Source organism: Triturus cristatus, chromosome 2_2 (genome assembly GCF_964204655.1).
Source record: "Triturus cristatus chromosome 2_2, aTriCri1.1, whole genome shotgun sequence".
NCBI classification, from domain to species: Eukaryota; Metazoa; Chordata; class Amphibia; order Caudata; family Salamandridae; genus Triturus; species Triturus cristatus.
In genome coordinates, this window is record NC_140582.1 from 877,455,832 (window position 1) to 877,475,182 (window position 19,351).

Here is a 19,351-nt window from a genome sequence, read left to right on the forward strand (position 1 = left end):
TACCCATGGTGTAGAGTAACCCACAGTACCTGGCTATCTATGTACCTTATAAAAGTCATCTGGACTGGTATACCAGTACGGTGTGTGGCCGCATGGTTGATGAAGATGATCATGTCGCAGTACTTTTTCATGGTGACCTATAAGGGTGAGCCAACGTTTCACAAGTACTCACACATGTACAATCAGTGTGTCAAGTCTGCGGTCTGTTGTGACCAAGGTTGTAACAAAGCACTTTGATTGTAGGAAGTGCAGAGTGGGGCAAACGTGCATGCATAGGCCGGAAATTGTGTCATTAAACCACCATACTGCGCCATTGCTGTTGACTGCAGTGTTGTTGGATGCTGCTGTTGATGGTGTTTAGTAGCATTTCCTCTCTCACTCTGCCACAAATATTTCACAGCCTCAACCCTGTCATATGGTGTGTCACGTGGTTGCCCGATGAGTAAGTGGATGTGTATTCGGTCGCCACTTGTGTGTAGTAATTGACCTGTCAAATGCTAATCCATTACAAATGCAAATAAGTGTGCAAAGGTGAGTCATGCCATGTGTATCAGCGTGGGGAAGTGTGTGGACAGTCTGATCTTGTTGAAGAAACCACATAGTGAGAATGATTGTGAGAAGTTGTGTCATGTGAATCTAATGCTCTGCTAGTGACAGATGACGCAGGCCAGTAAGTTCACGTAGTGTCACAAGTCAGTGTTGATGGTGTGTGCCAACCTTTACTGTCCCCATTGGGCCCTGCAGGTGAGGTGGCTGTGGTCTGTTACTCCATATTACCTTGGGACATACAATTGCGTGGCTTGTGTGGTGTCACAGGTCTGCCATCAGCATGAGATGCATGTCTGAATGTCAGCTGTGCCATGTGTGGCCGAAGTCATCTGAACATTCACATGGCAGTGACTGCAACAAGAGTGGATCAGTGCTATGGCTAGATGTTAGGAGAGCCAGACTGCCTGTCGGTGTCTGTGGTTATTCTGCAGGCATCATTCCCCTTTTGGACACTTGTAGTGACACTTATGCAACCATGCAGCAAACATCAGCAAAAAGGATGGTTTGAGAATCAACACTGAGACAATGTACTCAGCATTAATGCCGCTAAATAGCCAGAAGCAACACATGTCTAACCTAAGTCAAAATATAGCAAAAAGAACAATAGCAAAATATGTCAACGCTGCCAACATAGTATGCCTAATGAATCATGTACACATCTCCCTATTACATCTCATAGGTGATCAAGGATATGCTCTCTGCCCGTGGATGATGATACCAATTAGAAATCCCATCACCCAGGAACAGAGGCAGTACAATGCTGCACATCGACGCACACGTGGGATCGTGGAGCAAACATTTGGCGTGCTCAAGTCACATTTCCGATGCCTGGACATTACAGGAGGCAAACTGCTGTACAGCCCAGAAATGGTCAACAAAATAATAATAGCATGTTGTGTATTGCATAACATTTGTGTCCGCACAAATGCTCCTTGGATCGAAGTGCCTGCAGCACCGGCCGATGACCAAGATGATGAAGAAGATCAACGAGGTGGCCCACACAACACTGCTAATGCTGCTGGAATTGCCCGAAGGAACAGGATAATAAACAATTATTTCACTTGAGCACATCACATTGTGACTGACAAAAAGCAATACATGTATATTGAAATTTGCCTCAAGAAGTGTTTGTGACAATATACAAACTCAACACACATACCTTGTCTGCAAGTCATTTTCCTGCATCAGTATATCACAATGAAATGTTACCATTGTACAATAATTGCAAGTAAGAGTCCAAAATGACAATCCTGTGGTGTATGTTCCTGCATCACAGAGAGTCAACAGGGTGTCAATCGTGCACAACTTGACTTTACAAGGAGTTAAATCTGGCACAGAATTCCTCAATGCTTGTGTCAAAATGCATGCAAACCATGTGTTTGTAAGTGCAAAATAATGAATTTCATGGGCAATTCGTTGTTAAAGTTTCAGGACAAATCTGAAAATTGTGCATGGAATGTCAATCAAATCTGAGAAGCGGGTGTTGAATGGTGCCAAGCATGAAAATATATCTCTGCATGCATCCAAGACATTGAATGAGCCACCAGCAGAGCTCACATGCACACCATCTCTGGACACCTTCTGGAAGACCATGTAGACCGGTCTCTACTTTCGCAAAAGCAGCACATTGGCAGTATGACCCAACAGACAAGATGAACTATCTGACCATCTCCCTGCACCACTTGGTGGACAAAGTCACATAAACAAAGAGACACATAAACACCCAGATGACTGGCTACATTGAAGAGAACTCTATCATGGACCACTCCCAGTCTTGTTTGTGTATCAAGCACAGCACCAATAACTTACACCATGCTGACAATGCGTAAATATGCATGCCACTTGACCTGTGTCACATTGTGGACAACACATCCTACTACACCTCTATGCAGCCACAAACACCCTCTCACACACCACACACCACATGCCAGACACCACCACAAGGGGATACAAGGAAAAGGCCCCTCCTGGAGTACAACATGGAGCGTCACTAACACACACGTTTTGCTAAATGCACATGTCCCCACTCACTGCCATTGCTAGACAGCAAGGGGTAGGCATATCATACCACACAGACAACACACTGCACATCCTCCCCATCAAGAATAACGCTGAAGACACAAAAGCCAGCTCCCAGGAATGAATGTCGGAACTAGCAGATTGGATGACACACCTCGGAATAAAGATCAACTGTGAGAAGACTGACCACCTAATCTCCGCTCCATCCACATCTGCATGGGACAACCGCTGGTGGATGACAGCCCGTGTGAGCCCACCCTCACTGACAGACCATGCACGCAAGTTTGCCATCATCCCAAGTACAACATCACCCTGCCCAGCAAGATCTACTCCATTGCATGCTCCAGCGGCCTACAGACCCAACCTAATCCATCACAGCGTATAATCCCAAGAAGTCTAACAATTGGCCAAAAGGCGCCCATCCACAGCGGGCTGGACTACTGCAACAAAGTCTACGCAGGGAGACACAAAACGCCACTACACAAGTTACAACACAGCATGAAAGTGGCAGACACACCTGTCTTCAGAAACACACATCCCAAACACATGAGGCAACACACACAGACCATCCAATCTAGCAACAACAAGGTGAAGGTAAGCCGCTAACTACTCACTCACACATTCAAATCACTACACATCATCAGCCACAAAGACATCCATGACAGAGTCAACCTCAACATCCCCAAGAGGAACAGCTGCTCTGACAACCTTGCCCTTGCAGACTCGACCGGGATCGGCAAATCGCAAGGCAGAGGGAGAGCTGCCCCTTACGCCACAAGCAAAGCCATGGATGATATGAAAGTCAAATTCACCCAATCTCACACCCAGCATGCTAACATGCGGAACTACAAGACATGTCTATTTGGATGACTTGGAGCTGTACTCCTACTCCCCCAAAGTGCTTTTGGAGCTGCATGTGTGAGTAGGGCACATCATGCCCACCCTTATTGTCGGGTCAATATGCACACATACCCACACCTACAGACCACCCCAGGGGAGTAATCACATCAATTTTTGTAATTAATGTCTGTGAAATCACACAAAGATGTGGGGATGAGTAATGTCGCATGCCATTTTTGGTGTTGACTGTCTTGGAACATAAAAGGTAGTCTGTGTATACCCCCGAGGAAGTGTTGGCTATGGAACAACATCTCCCATTCTGTTGTGTGCAGTGGGATACACTGTACCTGGACCTACAACTTGCTCTGACTCTTGCCTGTACAGCGATGATCAAATATCCCACACTATTGGATGAGACGGATAAAGCGCTGGACTCCTGCTCAAAACTGAGCCTCACATGTTTTTGCGGCCTAGCGGGAGGGTAAATGTTTAGTCATCCACGCATTTCAAAAGTATGTCAATTTTGACACATGGTGTGCCACCACCGTGCACTCACACAATTGCAAGCCATCATAACTAAGTCTGTCAGGGAGGGCAAGCGGACTTGCCTCCCAAATGTGCAGTTTACAAGGCCACAAATTAAAGGCTGCCTGGGATTTCACCTCATTGGTGGCTACTAACAAGCCACATGCCCCTGATATATAGTTGAATGGAATAGGCTGCTATGGGAGAAGCAACGGAACTTCATGGACCAGTCTGTGGTGGGAAAAAAAATCTGGATCTAACTGTGGCTAGCCCATAAGCACTGGCCCTGGGGATTGGACTCTTTGCCGGTTAGGGCACCCATCCACAAGGTCCTGGACAGGGTGGCAGTATGGAAGGGGTGGGCCTCGTTCCCCTCACCAACAAACGACAGCGTGGACAAAATTGACTTGCCCCCGGGTCAGGAATCAGCAATATTCCATTGCTGCCAAAAACTGGGCTGCAAGAGCATAGGGTCTATCTTTGATCTGGAAGGGCTTGTGCCATGTCTGTGGCCCATACAGCATTATGATTTCCCCAATGCTCTTGTGTATTCAGAATGCCAAATAACACACTGGGTCACGGGACTCGACGTTGGTTACGTCACATGCAAAGTGGTCAGCGTGTAAGGAGGACAAACATTCCCCATATCGGAGCTGTACAAAAGGCTCATAACCACTCTGAGTGGTCAGTGCACAAAAGTGCAGGTTTTGATGGAAATGTAGCTGCGGAGGCCAACATAAGCCAAGGAATAGGAACGTATCCTGTATTGCGCACACCACACTGTGCACAGTGTAGCGGGGACTGGAACCCTACAAGGTTTGCTCTCATTGTTGTCACACACCTGTGCAACTACATGTCTGGTATAACAGCCAGCCAGATTGCTGCTGTCAGGGCTGCAGGATGACTGGTACACTTGTGAACTTACTCAGGCATTGCCAAAAATTGAAGATATATTGTGGTGAGTCCTTCGATAACAGAGAGACAGCAATGCCCGGCGCAACAGAGCACACTCTCCTTGGCCTCTCACAGCCAAAGGCCTTCTCAATGACATCCCTCAGGGCTAGGCAAATAGTCACAGCTTTGCTGGCAGACAGGCCGGTGATCCTATCACAGTGGGGGGAAATGGCGGCTCATGTTCTGGTTACAATGTCTAACTAACCTATTAGCTCTTGAGCGCCTGTCTTGGGCTGCCGAGGGAAGGCTGATAGAGTTTGTCCACTCTATGTTTGCCCTTTGTGACGTAATTGTCGAGAGATATGAGGGAAGTCACATGCCCAAAGTACTTGCAGGTGTGACCCATAACAACGATGGGGCAATCATCCACTGCAGGTCACACAGTGGAGTGACGAGGGGGCCCCCTTACACACATATTGTGTATGCTTGCTCTCCTCTAGGTAGGCTGAAACTATTGGGGAAGGTGGGGTTGTGGGAGGCGAATTGGGGGAGGGGTGTCTTTTGGCACTTTTTCATGATTGGTCCCCTTCTCCGTCCTACATGGTTATTCATTAGAAAATGGAAGACGCTCCTAGTGGCTCATTTTGCTCTTCCGGTATGCGTCCAGCCTACGTGTGGCGGCTTATAAACTGTGTAAATGCACACAATGCGTGCACGTCTGACATCCGGATGTAGCCAGCAAGCTTGTTTGCCAACATTAGCCTGCCTTACTAGAAACATAGGTAACACTCAAATGGAGTTGGCCGACATTGTGCAAACCTATCTTTACATTGTATTATTGTGCAGTGACCAACGTATTGGCCTGAATGTCCATCACTGGCCAATGACTTCCAGGATGTGAGATCCACATTGCAAACATGATGGTACATTTCACGCGCATTGTAAGGCACATGGCTGGACACACTCCCCAATACGGTATCAGCATCAGGCCAGTATCAGCCTCTTAGCGTGAAGAAAACCATTGAAAGCTATGAAAGATGGCGCATACACACTACAGTAAGCATATTGACATTAGTGGGTCCTTAGCGTGCAGAATTTGATCGCTAATCATGAAAACGGGCCGCATACCCATTACAGTAAGCATATTGACATTAGCGGGTCCTTAGCGTGCAGAATTTGATCGCTAATCATGAAAACGGACCGCATACCCATTACAGTATCAGCCAGAGTACAGTAGCGGCCCCTTAGCATGCATTTTCTTGTTGCTATGTGAAAAAAATTGTCTCTGACACACAGGAAGTGATCTATGCCTGCTTCCTGTCTCCATGTGTGTGGTATTCACTTTCACTTTCTCTTTTGAGCACATTTTGTTGGATTTGGCTGAGTGAGGAGGTGTTGGTGTGATTGTGCTGTTGGAGAGTTTGGATTGGAGTGTTGCTGTGGTGCTGTGTCCTGTCTAACGTGTTTTTTTGATTTGTTGTACATTTAATTTACTTTATACTGTCTAGTGTCCTTAGTCTTGTTGTGTTTTGTGTGGGTTTTTGTTACTATTGTCCTCATTGGGTTTTTAGTTTTGTCTTGTGGTGTTGAGAACTGGGGTGTGTGGAGATGCCGGGGGTGGGCAGGTCAGGGCGGATGTCTGAGGAGGAATTGGGGGGCTTCCTGTGGCTGGTGCGTTGCTACCTGCCTCTAATGCTGGAGAGGGGAGGGCGCATCCTCCAGGGGTATGGTGTTGCGGTGCGCAAGTTGCTTTGGGAGTGTGTGCGGGCGCAGATGCTCCACTGTTTCAAACTGACCTGGACTGTGCGGCAGTGGAAGCACCACTGGCAGGCCATGCTGGCGCGGGAGGCGGACCTGCTGGATTACACCGGTGTCATGCCTGGCATCCAGGGTGGTAAATACCAATTCCCTTGTTGGCCACAACTAATGTTACGTACATATATGAGTGACGTGTGTGAGAAGAAGATAAGAGGGCATATGTCTCAAAAACCGTATTTGCGAATCGCAAATCGCGAATTATTGAGAATCGCAATTTGAGAATCGCAAAATGGGAGGTATGTAAACATTTGCACATATGTACCAAATTCGGATTATACCTTAATTGCAAATTTCAAATCGCAATTTTGCAATTAAGGAATACCTTCACATTCATAACTAAGGGCCAGGAGGCCCATAGGAATGAATGGAAAGTCAGTCTCAAATTGCAAAAAAAAAATTGGTAATCACTAAATCAGAATTATTTCTAAGGTGCAAGGGTGTCATGAGTACACCCTGATGCACCCCTGAAATTAGCATGTGTGCGCATATGGCGCACATACATGCCATAAGGGCATGAATGTGCGCCACTTGTCACATAGAAAAAAGCAAAAAATTGCTTTACAATAAGAATTTGCAACATACCACCAACTTGAAGGTGCTGGTAATTCGCAATTTCACAAGGATAAGTCGCACGACTTGGGTGCTTGTTGCCTAGCATTTAAAGAATCGCAATTTGCTATTCATTAAGGGGCATATGTAGCAAAATCCGTTATTGCGATTCTCAAATAGCGATTTTTTGAGAATGGCTATTTGAGAATTGCAAAACGGGATGTATTTAAACATTCGCTAATATTTTGTGATTTCTTGTTATTCCTTAATTGTGATTAGCAAATTGCGAAATCGCAATTAAGGAATACCTTCGCATTCATTCCTATAGGCCAGGAGGCCCATAGGAATTAATGGGAAGTAAATCTCAATTTGCGATTCGCAATTAGAGAATCGCAAATTAAGAATAATTTCAAGGGTGCAAGGGTGTCATAAGGACACCCTGATGCACGCCTGAAATGAGCATGTGTGCACATATGGCGCACATACATGCCATAAGGGCATGTATGTGTGCCACATGTCACTTTGAAAAATGCCAAAAAGTGCATTTTTCAAAGAAATCGCAAATTACCACCAACTTGAAGTTGATGGTAATTTGCGATTTCTTAAGGAGAAATCGCACAACTTGGGTGCTTGTTACATAGCATTTAAGGAATCGCAAATTGTGATTCCTTAAATGCTTACGCAAAATTAAGGAATCGCAAAATTAGCGATTTCTTAATAATGCGTTGCGAAAATGGCTGATACATCGCGTTTTGCGATTTTGTATTCTCAAACGCTGTTTTTTTTGCGAATCGCAGCGTTTGCGAATACAAAATCGTTTGATACATATGCCCCTAAATGCTTACGCCAAATTTATGAAACCCAAACATAGCAAGTTATCATTTTTGCAATGGAAAAAAGGCTCATACATCCAGTTTAGAGATTTTGTCTTTACAAAAGCTGTTTTCTTGCGAATGTCAGCGTTTGCGAATGACAAATTGCTTGATACATATGCCCCAAGATGTTTTAATGCTGTCCCAAGACCGTGATACTGTAACAACGTGGTTAATGCAATGCGAATTGAAATAAATACTTGCGCATGATGTCCTTGACCTTGGATTTGCATTACACACTCTTCCCACTACAGTGTGTGCAACAGTATGGAAGGTGTTGGGATAGTCTCGAAATATACACATTAATGATGTGCGCCATGCAGTGTGCAAGGTGGAGTGACGATTGGCGTTGCAATGACTGCGTCTAGTAACTGTGGCACTGGAAATACAACATAGGAATGGACATCCCCGGTGTCAAACTTCCCAAAACACACATGCCTAATGTGAGCTAATACTCTGCAGGAAGGGTTGCAGGGGCATGACGGTGTTTGCATGTTGAAGTATATCCAGGGGTGTGTCTGTTGAAGAGCAATGTTCAGAGTTAGTGCTTGGAGATGGAGACCAATGTTGCCTGTCAGAGGTGTAGCGTAAGTGTGCCACAGGCCATATCTGCAAGTTAGAAAAAGGAGCAGACTCACAATCAGGTCCCTCTGGGGCGGGGAACATGGCATGGGCCAGCTGCTTGGATCGTCGGGTCCTTTGATGTGCCATGGAAACAGAGTTGGATGTTAAGGTATGTTTGCTTAGTGTTGTGGATGGCTGTGTGATCCTGGGTTCACATTTTGAATGTGACTCGAGCTGTGATGTGGAGACAGTGGAGTGTGCGCAGGTGGTAGGAGGTGTGCCAGGGTCCTGGCAGTGTGATGATCAGTCCTGTGGTTGCATTTGAGATGTCCTGCAGCTTGCGGTTGTGGTTCATGTTAAATATGTCATGGACTGTGTTGCCGTAGTAGGGTGAGCTATTGCACAGGGCATGAGTGAGTGTCTATGTGTGTCTGAGTGGGAGTCATTTGAGTGTCTGACATAGGAGGCAGAGTGTGTGGAAGCACGATGATGAGACCGGATAGATCTTGCAATTATCTCGGACATCGAAGTCCATGATGGATTACATGTCGCGTGCTTGGGCCGTCTTGGGGTGTGGGTCCCCCATGTCTTCTGAGGAGCCTGTGTAATTACATGCGTGTATGTTTTTGTGCATGATGGGTACTTCTATTTTTTTGTTGCTCACTTGTGTGCAGCTCTTTGACATTCATCTAGCAAGCTCTGTCATTGGTTCGCAATACTTTTGTTTGCTGTAGTTGTGTTGGCTGGATGTGTCGAGGAGGAGTTGCCAGTCGTATGCCTATGATACAATGTTGAGTCCATAGCTAATCACGATTGTGGCTTGCCCAGACATGTAGATGTGAAAGATTGTAGGGCTGAATGAGGATCTCTGGGGGACTCCACGCCTGGTCTGACCCACACGTATGTACGTTTAGGACAGAGCAGATCCAGTTGAGGGCCTTGTCTTGGATCCCTTTCTTGTGGAGTCTGCATATCGGTGGTCTTTGTGAGACAGTGCTGAAAGCTGCTGCAATTTATCAAGGATGATGATTAAAATGGTATATTTTGCGCTCTGTGTGGATGAGGTGCCTTGATATTGGGTGAAACTACGATGTAGTGCATCTCAGCCAGCAGTGATGTTTTGGCTGTGCAGCATCTGCTTCAACATGTTTGTGTGTGGATGCCATTCAAAGTAGGCCCAGTCAGGTCACCAACATGAAGTCAACACCACAGGGATGTTGCATTGTTTGTCACAGTAACTATTCACATTGTGAATATGCCACCTTTGCTGGGGTTTACTAACACCACCTATTTGCGTTTGCCCTCTCACAGATGGCCGCCAAGCAATCACCCAGGGGGACATTGACCATTTCCAGGACCCACACGCCACTGGTGAGTAGTGACAAGAACCATTGGTATGTTGCGTGGTCATGAGTGTCTGTGCCAAATGCAGCACGTTGTTTATTATCAGTATGGGTGTGTATGGCATGTCAATTGCCTATGATGTGCTGAGGTATTCAGCCTTTCCGTACTGTGTCTAATATGGTAGGGTAAAGGAGTACAATGCATATCATTCAGACTTGTGATTTTGTCCATCAACAGTCATTGATACACATGTCTGCCATCAGCATGAGATGCATGTCTGAATGTCAGCTGTGCCATGTGTGGCCGAAGTCATCTGAACATTCACATGGCGGTGACTGCAACAAGAGTGGATCAGTGCTATGGCTAGATGTTAGGAGAGCCAGACTGCCTGTCGGTGTCTGTGGTTATTCTGCAGGCATCATTCCCCTTTTGGACACTTGTAGTGACACTTATGCAACCATGCAGCAAACATCAGCAAAAAGGATGGTTTGAGAATCAACACTGAGACAATGTACTCAGCATTAATTCCGCTAAATAGCCAGAAGCAACACATGTCTAACCTAAGTCAAAATATAGCAAAAAGAACAATAGCAAAATATGTCAACGCTGCCAACATAGTATGCCTAATGAATCATGTACACATCTCCCTATGACATCTCATAGGTGATCAAGGATATGCTCTCTGCCCGTGGATGATGACACCAATTAGAAACCCCATCACCCAGGAACAGAGGCAGTACAATGCTGCACATCGACGCACACGTGGGATCGTGGAGCGAACATTTGGCGTGCTCAAGTCACATTTCCGATGCCTGGACATTACAGGTGGCAAACTGCTGTACAGCCCAGAAATGGTCAACAAAATAATAATAGCATGTTGTGTATTGCATAACATTTGTGTCCGCACAAATGCTCCTTGGATCGAAGTGCCTGCAGCACCGGCCGATGACCAAGATGATGAAGAAGATCAACGAGGTGGCCCACACAACACTGCCAATGCTGCTGGAATTGCCCGAAGGGACAGGATAATAAACAATTATTTCACTTGAGCACATCACATTGTGACTGACAAAAAGCAATACATGTATATTGAAATTTGCCTCAAGAAGTGTTTGTGACAATATACAAACTCAACACACATACCTTGTCTGCAAGTCATTTTCCTGCATCAGTATATCACAATGAAATGTTACCATTGTACAATAATTGCAAGTAAGAGTCCAAAATGACAATCCTGTGGTGTATGTTCCTGCATCACAGAGAGTCAACAGGGTGTCAATCGTGCACAACTTGACTTTACAAGGAGTTAAATCTGGCACAGAATTCCTCAATGCTTGTGTCAAAATGCATGCAAACCATGATTCACAGAGTGTATTTATCATAAAAAATGCAAATTACATGTGTTTGTAAGTGCAAAATAATGAATTTCATGGGCAATTCGTTGTTAAATTTTCAGGACAAATCTGAAAATTGTGCATGGAATGTCGATCAAATCTGAGAAGCGGGTGTTGAATGGTGCCAAGCATGAAAATATATCTCTGCATGCATCCAAGACATTGAATGAGCCACCAGCAGAGCTCACATGCACACCATCTCTGGACACCTTCTGGAAGACCGTGTAGACCGGTCTCTACTTTCGCAAAAGCAGCACATTGGCAGTATGACCCAACAGACAAGATGAACTATCTGACCATCTCCCTGCACCACTTGGTGGACAAAGTCACATAAACAAAGAGACACATAAACACCCAGATGACTGGCTACATTGAAGAGAACTCTATCATGGACCACTCCCAGTCTTGTTTGTGTATCAAGCACAGCACCAATAACTTACACCATGCTGACAATGCGTAAATATGCATGCCACTTGACCTGTGTCACATTGTGGACAACACATCCTACTACACCTCTATGCAGCCACAAACACCCTCTCACACACCACACACCACATGCCAGACACCACCACAAGGGGATACAAGGAAAAGGCCCCTCCTGGAGTACAACATGGAGCGTCACTAACACACACGTTTTGCTAAATGCACATGTCCCCACTCACTGCCATTGCTAGACAGCACGGGGTAAGCATATCATACCACACAGACAACACACAGCACATCCTCCCCATCAAGAATAACGCTGAAGACACAAAAGCCAGCTCCCAGGAATGAATGTCGGAACTAGCAGATTGGATGACACACCTCGGAATAAAGATCAACTGTGAGAAGACTGACCACCTGATCTCCGCTCCATCCACATCTGCATGGGACAACCGCTGGTGGATGACAGCCCGTGTGAGCCCACCCTCACTGACAGACCATGCACGCAAGTTTGCCATCATCCCAAGTACAACATCACCCTGCCCAGCAAGATCTACTCCATTGCATGCTCCAGCGGCCTACAGACCCAACCTAATCCATCACAGCGTATAATCCCAAGAAGTCTAACAATTGGCCAAAAGGCGCCCATCCACAGCGGGCTGGACTACTGCAACAAAGTCTACGCAGGGAGACACAAAACGCCACTACACAAGTTACAACACAGCATGAAAGTGGCAGACACACCTGTCTTCAGAAACACACATCCCAAACACATGAGGCAACACACACAGACCATCCAATCTAGCAACAACAAGGTGAAGGTAAGCTGCTAACTACTCACTCACACATTCAAATCACTACACATCATCAGCCACAAAGACATCCACGACAGAGTCAACCTCAACATCCCCAAGAGGAACAGCTGCTCTGACAACCTTGCCCTTGCAGACTCGACCGGGATCGGCAAATCGCAAGGAAGAGGGAGAGCTGCCCCTTACGCCACAAACAAAGCCATGGATGATATGAAAGTCAAATTCACCCAATCTCACACCCAGCATGCTAACATGCGGAACTACAAGACATGTCTATTTGGATGACTTGGAGCTGTACTCCTACTCCCCCAAAGTGCTTTTGGAGCTGCATGTGTGAGTAGGGCACATCATGCCCACCCTTATTGTCGGGTCAATATGCACACATACCCACACCTACAGACCACCCCAGGGGAGTAATCACATCAATTTTTGTAATTAATGTCTGTGAAATCACACAAAGATGTGGGGATGAGTAATGTCGCATGCCATTTTTGGTGTTGACTGTCTTGGAACATAAAAGGTAGTCTGTGTATACCCCCGAGGAAGTGTTGGCTAAGGAACAACATCTCCCATTCTGTTGTGTGCAGTGGGATACACAGTACCTGGCCCTACAACTTGCTCCGACTCTTGCCTGTACAGCGATGATCAAATATCCCACACTATTGGATGAGACGGATAAAGCGCTGGACTCCTGCTCAAAACTGAGCCTCACATGTTTTTGCGGCCTAGCGGGAGGGTAAATGTTCAGTCATCCACGCATTTCAAAAGTATGTCAATTTTGACACATGGTGTGCCACCACCGTGCACTCACACAATTGCAAGCCATCATAACTAAGTCTGTCAGGGAGGGCAAGCGGACTTGCCTCCCAAATGTGCAGTTTACAAGGCCACAAATTAAAGGCTGCCTGGGATTTCACCTCATTGGTGGCTACTAACAAGCCACATGCCCCTGATACATAGTTGAATGGAATAGGCTGCTATGGGAGAAGCAACAGAACTTCATGGACCAGTCTGTGTTGGGAAAAAAAATCTGGATCTAACTGTGGCTAGCCCATAAGCACTGGCCCTGGGGCTTGGACTCTTTGCCGGTTAGGGCACCCATCCACAAGGTCCTGGACAGGGTGGCAGTATGGAAGGGGTGGGCCTCGTTCCCCTCACCAACAAACGACAGCGTGGACAAAATTGACTTGCCCCCGGGTCAGGAATCAGCAATATTCCATTGCTGCCAAAAACTGGGCTGCAAGAGCATAGGGTCTCTCTTTGATCTGGAAGGGCTTGTGCCATGTCTGTGGCCCATACAGCATTATGATTTCCCCAATGCTCTTGTGTATTCAGAATGCCAAATAACACACTGGGTCACGGGACTCGACGTTGGTTACGTCACATGCAAAGTGGTCAGCGTGTAAGGAGGACAAACATTCCCCATATCGGAGCTGTACAAAAGGCTCATAACCACTCTGAGTGGTCAGTGCACAAAAGTGCAGGTTTTGATGGAAATGTAGCTGCGGAGGCCAACATAAGCCAAGGAATAGGAACGTATCCTGTATTGCGCACACCACACTGTGCACAGTGTAGCGGGGACTGGAACCCTACAAGGTTTGCTCTCATTGTTGTCACACACCTGTGCAACTACATGTCTGGTATAACAGCCACGTAGAAATGGGTGGTGGGCGCACTCGTTTTTAAGTGGTAGAGTGAGATTTTAGCGATAGGCGTGCAATATTGCCTTATGCTTGCGTGGCACGTGATATGGATAAGGGGGGTGGCCTAGTATAGAGTTAACTAGGGCTGCAATATGCACTGCTTTGAAGTAATTTCAGACATTTAATTCATTTCACACAATTTACAATGATCATATTCAATTTTTACAAATGAGTTTCCACAGTATACTTTGTCATTCAATATGTATACACTTATACATTGATAAACACAAATTGTAAATTAAATAACGTTCCAAACACCCAATGCATTTCGGGACATTTGTAGTCCCTTCGTCAGGGGTAAGCTGTTGATGAAAAAAGGAGAAGATATCAAGATCTGCGCGTTGCGTGATCAAAAAATAGTGCTTTAAACTTTAAATGAGGTATACGGTATCTTTTAGAAAATTCGCATGAGTTGCGTGTTCATTCTCTAAGAGAAAAAGTTAAAAATGAGAGTTGATGAGAACTGATCTCTCTATCAATTGATGGGAATCAAAATGCAAAAAACCCAGCTTCATACCTGGTCATGATGTAGTTCTACGTGTTTTCGAGCTGCGGCAAAATTAAAAGGTCTGCGGAAATAAAAACTAAGTTTTAACTGTGCTGTGTAAGACATGACAACGGTGAACGTTGTTGTTTGAAACGTAGCTCACCTTAATTAAAGAGGTTCTAATGGCGGTGAAGCCGTTTTGCGTAAGAAAAGCCAAGACCGGAGTTGAATGTGAGCAATCGATCTGAAAATAGAAGGGAGAATAAGACCTTGTATTTCAGTCGAGTGTAAAGGTAGAAATCCATAATGAAATGGAGCCAAATAGAGGGGTTTGCTCACCGATTCAGGAGAAATTAGTGGCGAAGTGTGCTTCCACGGGCGCTCTCGATTGCGGATTACTGCTCGTCAGTTGCAAACAAGTTTAACGTCACGCCGTGGGCGTAGACAATGAAAAAAGACTAGAAGGAGACATTTAATGAAAAAAAGACTCAATTGCTGCCGGCAGCGAAACGAGACTACGAAGTCTAAATTAGTGTTTTATGAAATATGCACCATGAAGTAGTATCCGAATGTGAGACTAAATGAAATAATTGAGAACATGTAAATGTTCCGATTAATTCCCGGAATGAATGAAAAGCGCACCAACATGTTTAATGCGCGGAGGGCTTTATCAATAAAGTTGTGCGAACGTAAAAAAACAAGGAATAAAGATTTAAGCGGAGTGGTGTTAGTAAATGTTGTTCTTGACAGTTATATCTGATAGGTGAAAACACGTTATCAAATAGTGCGGCCGCCTAAGCATAAATTACATGATAACTTTCAACACCAACATGTAAATTCTAGGCTGCTTCAGATGATGCAGGTCATATGAAATGCATAACAAATTTCTACAGTGGAAACAAAACATCATAAGATGACAGAGGTCATATTCTGTAGTTTCATAACTGTGGGGGTTCTAGCTGGGAATATGTGTATGTGTAAGCGTGCGTGTGCGTATGATGTCAGGTAAGAAGTAATCATGGGTTAAATGCGTTGTAAGTGTAGATGCTTTTGAATTGAGTCAGGATCCCAAGGTGGAGTACGAATATCAAGTATGGGTATTAGTTTAGAGAAAGCAAGCCATCTCAAATTTATCATTAAGTCCGTGCGGAATAAGGGTTTTGAGCCTCTTAATCCAAAATGCTTCTCTTTGTAAGAGGTACTTCGAATTATCACGATCTGTGTGTTTTGGTACTGCTTCGATGATTTGGAATTTCAGTTGAGCGATTTGGTGTCTTGATTCCTCCCAGTGTGTTGCTATGCTAGACGTCGTGCTTTTGGTGCGTATTTTGCTTTTATGTTCTGTCAGGCGAATTTTCATTTTTCTCTCAGTTTTGCCGACGTATAGCAGCCCGCAGGGACATTTGATGGTGTAAATTACATTTTCAGAGTTGCATGTTGTGCTGCTGTGAATTTTAATTTTTTGACCCGTAGATGGATGCAATAAGATATCACCTGTGATTACGTTATTGCAGTGTGTACAGTTCCAGCATTTTTGAGTGCCTTTACTTGGTTCAAGAGTCCGTGACGGTTTTTGTTTTTTAGATAGTATTTCTTTTAGGTTTTGAGCTCTTGTGTAGGCGAATAGTGGTTTCTCTTTGAACAGGTTTTTGAAATCAGTTTCCAGTTGAAGTAAATTCCAATGTTTATAGATTATTTGTTTTATCTTCCTGGATGCCGTAGAATATTTAGAGACAAAAACTGTACGTGTGCTGGTTTCTTTTGGGGTTTTCTTCAATAACTCATCTCGTGGTCGAATTTTGACTTTGTTTAGTTGTTCTGTGAGTAGTTTCTCAGGATACCCTCTGTCTGTATAATTCTTTATTTGTTGTTGCCATGTGGATTCACATGCCGTGCCTGTAGAAGAAATTCTTTTATTTCGCAGAAATTGAGAAACTGGTAAGTTCCGAATCAGCGAAGGAGGATGGAAACTGCTGAAGAGCAGAGCATTGTTTCTGTCTGTTGGTTTTTTATACACACTCGTTTGTATTTCACCTTGTCCGATGTCGATCCAGACATCTAGGAATGAGATTGATTTGCGGCTTATTGTGTGGGTGAATTGAATTCGAGGATCTATCAGGTTGAGTGTCCGTATGTTATTGATAAGTGCTGGTTCTGACTGATTCCAAATGAGGAAGATGTCGTCAATAAAACGTTTAAAGAATATGAGACCTTTTTTCCATGTGAGGTCCCTGAGGATGTAGTCATGTTCAAATTTTGCCATATACGTGTTAGCGTATACGGGTGCTCCCGGAAAACCCATGGATGTACCGTTTAGTTGTATGTAAAACTGTTCATCCCAACAAAAGTAGCTGTTTTGTAGACAAAACTCTAGTAATTGTAAAATGAAATATTTGGGTGTTTGTATATTTTCTTGTTGCAGTAGTGCCCATTCGACGGCTTCAATTCCATTGGCGTGTGGTATCGAGGTGTATAATGCTACTACATCTATAGTGCATAAGATCCAATTTTCTGTGTTTAGGTGTTTAATCATTTGTAAGTTTCTCAAGAAGTCCGTCGTGTCTTCAATATAAGTCTCCCAATTTTGAACAAATGACTGCAGAAAAGCGTCAATATACCGACCAGGTTTTTCAAATATTGAGTCGCATCCAGAGACGATGGGTCTAAAAGGAGGATCCATAAGGTTCTTGTGAATCTTTGGTAATAAGTAGATTTTAGGTCTCCGTGGGAAGTCAGTCGTAAGGTATTTTCTGGTAGATGAGTCGATCCAATTAAGTTCTTCCGCTTTATCTAACATGGAGTTGAGGTTATTGGAAATTTCCTTAGTGGGATCTTTGTCAAGTTTTCCATAAGTCGCTTCGTTCGTGATATGTTCAAGAACTTTCCTTTGGTAGTGTTCAGAGTTCATGATGACTAATCCTCCTCCTTTATCTGCTTTTGATATTGTGATTGTTGGGTTTCTGGCTAGTCTAGTTAAAGCACTTTTTTCAGCCCTACTCAAGTTTTTTGTTTTGTTGGAATATTGTATCTTTTTTAGATCTTGTTGTACCAATAATTCAAATGTGTCCAGAGTTTTGTGAGACACTGGGGCAACAAAAGTGCTCTTAGGTTTGAAAGTTGGAAGTGTTAAGTCTGTGGTGGAATCGTCCGTTGAATCTTGGGGGCAAATGTTAGTAAAGAAATTGCGAAGTCTCAAAATTCTCATGAATTTATAAAGAGCTACTTCTGTCTCCAGTTCTGTGCTGTTGTAAGTACTCACAAAGGACATTCCCTTGTTCAATACGTTTTCTTCAAATGATGTTAGTTGAAGAGAAGAAATATTTATGATGAGGTTTTTGTTTGACTTCTCAGTCCCTTTTTGCTTTTTTCTCTGTCCTTTTCCTCTCCTTGTTTTTCGTTGCCGCTGGTTGTTTTGGTTTGGCTCTTGTCTGGGGGTCTCCCTTGCTCTCTGCTGGAGTCCAAAAAAGACGATGAACCAGAAGAACTGGGTATTATAGTTGATGAACTTTCTTCAGGTTGTTTTGGCGTGGTCTTCGAGCTGGTGGTGGTTTTAAAAGATACTCTCTGGGTGTCAATGTCTGAATCGGACACAACGCTTTCCCCATATCGGAGCTGTACAAAAGGCTCATAACCACTCTGAGTGGTCAGTGCACAAAAGTGCAGGTTTTGATGGAAATGTAGCTGCGGAGGCCAACATAAGCCAAGGAATAGGAACGTATCCTGTATTGCGCACACCACACTGTGCACAGTGTAGCGGGGACTGGAACCCTACAAGGTTTGCTCTCATTGTTGTCACACACCTGTGCAACTACATGTCTGGTATAACAGCCAGCCAGATTGCTGCTGTCAGGGCTGCAGGATGACTGGTACACTTGTGCACTTACTCAGGCATTGCCAAAAATTGAAGATATATTGTGGTGAGTCCTTCGATAACAGAGAGACAGCAATGCCCGGCGCAACAGAGCACACTCTCCTTGGCCTCTCACAGCCAAAGGCCTTCTCAATGACATCCCTCAGGGCTAGGCAAATAGTCACAGCTTTGCTGGCAGACAGGCCGGTGATCCTATCACAGTGGGGGGAAATGGCGGCTCATGTTCTGGTTACAATGTCTAACTAACCTATTAGCTCTTGAGCGCCTGTCTTGGGCTGCCGAGGGAAGGCTGATAGAGTTTGTCCACTCTATGTTTGCCCTTTGTGACTTAATTGTCGAGAGATATGAGGGAAGTCACATGCCCAAAGTACTTGCAGGTGTGACCCATAACAACGATGGGGCAATCATCCACTGCAGGTCACACAGTGGAGTGACGAGGGGGCCCCCTTACACACATATTGTGTATGCTTGCTCTCCTCTAGGTAGGCTGAAACTATTGGGGAAGGTGGGGTTGTGGGAGGCGAATTGGGGGAGGGGTGTCTTTTGGCACTTTTTCATGATTGGTCCCCTTCTCCGTCCTACATGGTTATTCATTAGAAAATGGAAGACGCTCCTAGTGGCTCATTTTGCTCTTCCGGTATGCGTCCGGCCTACGTGTGGCGGCTTATAAACTGTGTAAATGCACAC

General features: G+C 44.9%; 1 protein-coding gene across 2 annotated transcripts in view; it reads left to right on the forward strand.

Moving 5' to 3' along the window:
* The window catches only part of LOC146862911 (uncharacterized), a 192,590-nt gene that overhangs the window by 126,233 nt on the left and 47,006 nt on the right, over positions 1–19,351 (forward strand). For both annotated transcript variants that reach the window (XM_085643320.1, XM_085643319.1), the window contains exon 3: positions 9,942–10,001. In XM_085643320.1, coding sequence (XP_085499446.1) covers positions 9,942–10,001 — 60 coding nt within the window. The remainder of the gene's footprint in view (positions 1–9,941; positions 10,002–19,351) is intronic.